This window comes from Chlorella variabilis (genome assembly GCF_000147415.1).
Source record: "Chlorella variabilis unplaced genomic scaffold CHLNCscaffold_3, whole genome shotgun sequence".
Lineage (NCBI taxonomy): Eukaryota > Viridiplantae > Chlorophyta > Trebouxiophyceae > Chlorellales > Chlorellaceae > Chlorella > Chlorella variabilis.
Window position 1 is genome coordinate 1,528,039 of NW_005435085.1, and position 6,129 is coordinate 1,534,167.

General features: G+C 68.2%; 2 protein-coding genes across 2 annotated transcripts in view; one reads left to right on the forward strand and one right to left on the reverse strand.

Annotated features, from left to right (window-relative positions):
* CHLNCDRAFT_19955 (hypothetical protein) overlaps nucleotides 1–2,684 on the forward strand; it is a gene marked incomplete at both ends in the record, with an annotated part of 3,023 nt that extends 339 nt beyond the window's left edge. The window contains 10 exons of the mRNA XM_005850621.1: nucleotides 78–236; nucleotides 423–482; nucleotides 671–792; nucleotides 930–999; nucleotides 1,172–1,268; nucleotides 1,528–1,598; nucleotides 1,807–1,879; nucleotides 2,070–2,171; nucleotides 2,366–2,427; nucleotides 2,562–2,684. Of these exons, the coding sequence (XP_005850683.1) occupies nucleotides 78–236; nucleotides 423–482; nucleotides 671–792; nucleotides 930–999; nucleotides 1,172–1,268; nucleotides 1,528–1,598; nucleotides 1,807–1,879; nucleotides 2,070–2,171; nucleotides 2,366–2,427; nucleotides 2,562–2,684 (939 nt within the window). The remainder of the gene's footprint in view (nucleotides 1–77; nucleotides 237–422; nucleotides 483–670; nucleotides 793–929; nucleotides 1,000–1,171; nucleotides 1,269–1,527; nucleotides 1,599–1,806; nucleotides 1,880–2,069; nucleotides 2,172–2,365; nucleotides 2,428–2,561) is intronic.
* A 251-nt stretch (nucleotides 2,685–2,935) lies between these two features.
* Nucleotides 2,936–4,482, reverse strand: CHLNCDRAFT_140744 (hypothetical protein; the record flags this gene model as incomplete). The annotated part of the gene is made up of 6 exons (XM_005850904.1): nucleotides 2,936–3,115; nucleotides 3,225–3,324; nucleotides 3,420–3,497; nucleotides 3,620–3,780; nucleotides 3,916–4,317; nucleotides 4,477–4,482. The coding sequence occupies 6 exons, from the start codon at nucleotides 4,480–4,482 to the stop codon at nucleotides 2,936–2,938; spliced, it is 927 nt and encodes a 308-aa protein (XP_005850966.1).
* Nucleotides 4,483–6,129: the final 1,647 nt, after the last annotated feature.

The following is a 6,129-nucleotide window of genomic DNA, read 5'->3' on the forward strand; positions in this document are numbered from 1 at the left end:
TCCAGCACCAGCCCGAGCAACGCCAGCAGCGGCGGCCGCCGACGCGCCCGGCACCGCCCCGCCGCCGCTCCCCGCAGATCCGCTGGCGCCTGGCCCAGGAGCCGCTGCTGCCGCCAGAGGAGGAGCAGCACGTCGATCCCGCGGTGCGGGGCGCCACCCGCTGCAAGATCTTCCTGGGCTACACCAGCAACCTGGTGTCGGCGGGGGTGCGGGAGCACATACGGTACCTGGTGCAGGTGGGCGTGGCCGGGCAGGGGCTGGTGTGTGCGTGCGTGTGAGTGTATATGTGTGGTATGCTGGCAGCCGCGGTTCTTGGCCCCTGCTGAGCTCGCGAGGCGGGAGGGTGTCAAGGCCTGGCGGGCGCAGCCCCACCCTTCTGCCTGCCTGCCTGCCTGCCTGGCCCCGACCCCTGTCGAGCGCAGCACCGTATGGTGGACGTGCTTGTGACCACCGCCGGCGGCGTGGAGGAGGATTACATAAAGGTGTGGGGTGCATGCGGGTGTGTGCTGTGGTGTGCCGGCGGGTGGGTTGGGGTGGGGCGGCGCGGGCAGGCAGGCGAGCGGGTATGCCGGTGTGTGTGTGTGTGTTGTGATGGTTGCTGAGGTGGCCACCCACCCACCTGCAGCCCCCCCTGCCTCCCTCCTTGCCCTCCCGTGTGCTGCCTATGCAGTGCATGGCCCCCACCTACCTGGGCGACTTCCAGCTGCGGGGCGCCGACCTGCGCAAGCGCGGCCTCAACCGCATCGGCAACATGCTCGTGCCCAATTCCAACTACTGCAAGTTTGAGGACTGGTGAGCTACATCTGCGGTGGGACAGTCGGAATCAAGCGATTCCAATCACAAACCGAAACAGCAATAAACAACAATGTGTCTGAAGGCCGCTTAAAGCTTGTTGACGACTTGTTTGTGATGTGTGTGTGTGTGTGCAGGGTGATCCCCATCTTTGATGCCATGCTGGCGGAGCAGCAGAAGGAGGGCACGCTGTGGACGCCCAGCCGGGTGAGGCCTGGGGGTGCGTCCGCCGCCCCGCGCGAGCCAGACCCCCGGCCGGGCAGCAGGGGCAGCGGGCGCATTTGCGCGCCAGCCACGCCCGCGCCCGCAGCCACACCGTCCACCCCAGCCCAGGCATGGCGGCCAGCACCCCACCCTGCCCCACCTTTGCTGCCAGCAGATGATTGCGCGGCTGGGCCAGGAGATCAACCACCCCGACTCAATCTACTACTGGGCCTGGAAGAACGACATCCCTGTCTTCTGCCCCGCGCTCACCGGTGGGTGGAGGCTTGCGCGAGGCCGGGCCAGGCCCAGGGCTGCTGCTTGGGCGGCGTGCACCGGCGCACGGGAGGTCAGGGGGCGGTGGGCCGGCGCCGCGCCGCGCACGGCACGGCGCAGCGCTCAACCCTGCCGCCCTGCTGGCGCCGGCCGGCGCCTCCACCTCGCGATGCCCTCCTCCACCTCCTGCCCCGCTGCCGGCTGACACGCTGCCGCCCACCCCCACCCCGCCCCACACCCACGCCAACCCCTCATCAGACGGCTCCCTGGGCGACATGCTCTTCTTCCACACCTACAAGAACCCCGGGCTGGTGCTGGACATTGTGCAGGTGGGGCCTCTGCCTGGGGCGGGTGAGGGTGGGGGGGTGGGGGGGCGCCTCCCGTGCAGGACGGGGTGCCCGGGAGGAGAGGATTGACAGCCTTGGCATCGGGCGTGCAACGATGCCAGCCACGCATGCGTGCGGTGTGCTGGCGCTGCATGCAGCACCGCGCCCGACGCGCCTGCGCGCTCTGGTATGTGCCTGCTGCCCCCCGCAGGACATCCGCCTCATGAACGACCAGGCCATGAAGGCGGCGCCGCGCAAGACGGGGGCCATCATCCTGGGTGGAGGTGAGCAGGCACTCCCTGCCACGCGCCCCATGCGCTGCAGCGCCAGGCTGGCTCGGGCCCCTCGCCCCCTGCTGGCTCCCCGTGTGACAGCATGCTGACGCTCCCAGCTCGCTCGACCACCCGACGGCTCTCCGGCTTGCTCGCCCAACCACCCGACTGTTCCCCGCTGTGCCCGCCCCGCCCCCCGCAGGCGTGCCCAAGCACCACATCTGCAACGCCAACCTCATGAAGAACGGCGCCGACTTTGCGGTGTTTGTGAACACGGCGCAGGAGTTTGACGGCAGCGACAGCGGTGAGGCGCGGTTGGTGCGGGCGCCGGGCGCAGGGCCTGCGCAGCACGCCATGGCAGCGGCAGGGCAGCGGCAAAGCAGAGGAGATGAGGGCGTGGTGCCTGCCCCTTGCCAGGGACCCGCGGTTGCCTGTGTGCCCTCAGCTGCCTGGCTGAGCTTGCTGCTGCCGACCCTGCTGCTGCTGCCGCTCGTGCAGGCGCGCGGCCCGACGAGGCCGTGTCGTGGGGCAAGATCCGGGCGGATGCAAAGCCGGTGAAGGTACACCACAGGCCTCAGGGGTGGCAAAGCCAAGGGGGCAGTCGCTGCAGTGGGCCACGCGGGTGCTGGCGCAGACGTCGACCTTCCTCCTTGGGGCCTGCTTTGCGCCCGCGCCTGCGCCTGCGCCCTTGCAGGTGTGTGGCGACGCCAGCATCCTCTTTCCGCTCATCATCTCCCAGACCTTTGCCAGGCACTGGGAGCCCAAGCCGGAGGCGGAGCAGGCGCCAGCCAGCGGCGACGCCCAGGCTGCGGCATAGGCACAGCGGTTGCCCTGACAGGACCTGACTTCTTGTTTGTTCATCGGATGATCTTGTTATCCCCCTCGCATCTTGCTCCTCCCACCGCTCAATGGCGCCTGTAATGCTTGCTCTTCCCTGCTGCTGTTTGTTTCCTGCACCTGATTTAGTTCCCAATTCCTTCGTGTTTTCACATGCTGCAACACGAAACAGCATCTCCCGCTCATCACCCCTCAGCAGGCAGTCAGCTCTCCTGACAGGTACTAGCAAATCTACCGGCCGGCCGCCACCCCTCGTGCCGCCCCTCCCGCCGCCTGCCCCTGCTGCAGCGCCTCTGCCAGCTCCCGGCTGGTCACCCGCAGCAGCGCCGCTGCCTCCAGGTGCACCTTCTGGCGGCGCAGTACATCGATCAGCCGCCCCGCCTTCCTGAAGGCCGACACAAGCTCCTGCTTCTGCAGCGGCAGCAGGCGGGGCAGTAGCACCATAGCATGATGTGTAGATGCAGACACGGTGTTGCTATGGTGCACGGTGCAGCCTGGTGGCGAGCCTCCAACTGCCCACCTGCGCCGCCAGCTGGCTGTTCTCTGCCACCACACGGGCGTGCTCCTCGCGGCTGACGCCTCCCCGTGCCGCCGCCTGGGCCTTGGAATCCTCCAGCAGCCTGCACAGCCCGGCGGCGTGGGTGCATGTGCGTTGCATTCTGCTGTTGCATTTGCGCTGCCCCTCTAGCCAGGCCCCAGCACGCCCTCGCCTCACTTGCGCAGGCGCTGCGCCTCCTCCAGCGCCGCCGCCAGCCGGCCCTCCCTGGCCTTGATGTCTGCCTCGGTCTGCCGCCTGCGCAGATGACAGTCCAAGGGCGAGTGGCGAGTGCAGATTCGCCTGCTCGGTCGATCAATCGATGCCAAGAGCAGGGCTGTACTTGAGTGGAGCAGCAGATCTTGGGGCCCCAGCCTCACCTCTCTTGCTGCGACGCCCGCCGCTCCAGGCCGACCTGCTTCAGCGCATTCTCCTGTTCGGACAGCCGCCCCTGCGCCTCCTCCGCCGCCCGCTTGCTGCGCTCCGCCGCCGCCTCCAGCGCCTTGTGCTGCTTCTGCCAGGCCGCCTTCTCCACCCTGCACTGTTGGCAGGGGTTAGGTCGCAGGTGCGATGCGCACTCGCTTAAAAGGCACTGCTCACCAGCAGGCCTGGCTGTTGCCAGGCATAGCAACATACCAGTGATGCAGCCCCCGCTCTGCTGCCATCCTGAGCCCACGCGCCTGAGCTGCTGCACCTCCTTCTCCAGTGCTCCCAGCTTGGAGTCCCTGCCCTTGACCGCATCTTGGAGGCCCGCCAGCTCAGCCTGCGCCGCTCGCAGCCGTGCCTGGTAGAGGCGCGCGGCTGCCTGCGGCGGCAGGTCTGCCTCCCGCACCTCCTCCTCCTCCTCCTCTGCTGCGAGCGACAGGTCTTGGGAGACGGTGCAGGCGCTGGCGCCTGGGGCTGCCGTGGCTTGCGAGGTGCGGCTGGCTCGAGCTGAGGCGACGGCTTGCGGACCGGGTGCCGCTGGCAGGGCGCTTGCGCTGACCTCCCAGCTGTCGTCGTGGTTCAGGTCGGCGACGCTCAGCAGGTCGCGCAGTGCCGCCTGCACCGTCTGATGCAGGTCCAGGGCAGGGGAAGCCTGCACAGGCCCGTGGGGCCAGGCAGGGCGTGCTGGTGGCACGGCTGGTGTCGGCGCCGGCGCCGGGTCTGAGGTGCAGCCGTTTGCGCGATGCCGCGCGGCAGCAGGCGATGCCCTGATTCGCAGTGGGGCGAGAGGGATGAACGAGGCCGCTCTTACCGCCATCTTGCGGATGCTGTTGACCGCTGGTGTAGCGGGATGCGCTGCCGTCCTGGGATTGCCGGTGGCTCGAACAGATTTGTCGAAGGTGAATGAAGCCGTGATGGGCCCAAAAGCAGGTTGCTTTCTTGCCGGAGGCAGGAAAAAAACGCCGTCGCCCTTGGATTTCGCTGCCTTGCGTCCAAATTGCTGGTCTCTGTTGGATTTGCGACCTACTGCGGCCACTGGCACGTGCTCGACTCCCTTGCGCCCGCAACGACGGCACACTCTCAGGCTGCACAAGGCCATATGACCCACCAGCGGGTGCACTGAGGTTGCAGGGCGAGCCCTATCCCTTCTTCAATAGCCGCCCAGGCGGCGGCCGCGAGTGGCCAGCATGCCGCCGCTCCCAGGAGGCGGCGAGGCACGCGCTCAGCAGTATGCCCGTCAGGACCGCATGCTGAGGGGCCTGGAGCGGCTGGAGGCCAAGGATACGCAGGCGGGGGCGTACGAGGAGCTGAAGCGCCTGATCTGGGACCTGGATGCCGCCAACCTTTCCACGCTGCTCCATGCGGCAGGCAGCCACAACGCCAGGACGCAGTACGCGCGCGTGCACTGCCTTCGCCTGGCTGCGCTCTGCACCACGCCCGGCGCCTGCCAGCTGTGGGCGGCCATGCTGCAGCCGCCGCTGCTGGGCAAGCTGCTGGGCCTGCTGGGCGGCGCGCTGCGGGACGGCGACACCGCGGTGCGCGCCACGGCGGCAGAGTGCTTTGGCGTGGTGGCCGCGCAGCTGGCCGCGGCGCACCCTGGCACCGAATTGACTGGTGGGTGCTGTGGAACACTGGTCAATAAGCTGCATCAAGCTTCATTGAGCTTAATGCTTGATGAGAATTGCCTTCCTGGCTATGACAGTGACAACGGCCGCATTTCTCGCTTGCCATGCTGGATAGCGTTGCGCTGGCTGCCGACACGGACACAGGGCTGCCACTGGCCCGGCAGCCCTGGGCAGCGCAGGTTAGCCGCGTTCTCGCGGCGGCCGGCGCCCCCTGCGACTTGACTGCTGACGAGGGGGTTGCCATACCTGAATTGGCGGAAGCGCTCCTGGAGCGCCATGTTGCCTCGTACACGCATGCATCCGTGAAGGTGCAGCGGTACATTGAGGACGTGTGGGGGGGCAGCATCTCTGCGGAGGCCTACACGCCTGCGTCGTTCCTGTGCGATGTGCCCGAGCGCCGGCGCCGGGTGCGCCTGGCGCAGTGGCGCACGGGGTCGCACTGGATGGCTGAGGAGACAGGCCGGTGGCAGCGGCTGGACCGCACCCAGCGCCCATGCCCCCACTGCCAGGCCCCTCTAGAGGACGTACGCCACGCAGTGTATGACTGCCCCCTATACGCTGGGCTGAGGGAGGAGTATGCTGAGCTCTTCCACAGTCCCGGCCACGCCTTGCCCTCCCTGGCCGCCTTCCTCGGCCAGGCCAGGCAGGGCCGGCTGGCCCGGTTTGCCGACCGGTGCCATGAGGAGCATGCTGCTGCCCTGGCACAGTGACTCCCTCGGTTCCCTTGAGTAGGGCCCAGGCATCTTTTGCCCGGCCTTGGCTCCCGACCCACCCCCTCCCCCCGCAGGTAAGAGCAGCGTCAGCGTCAGCAAGCAACGGTCAGCGGCAGCCCCACCACC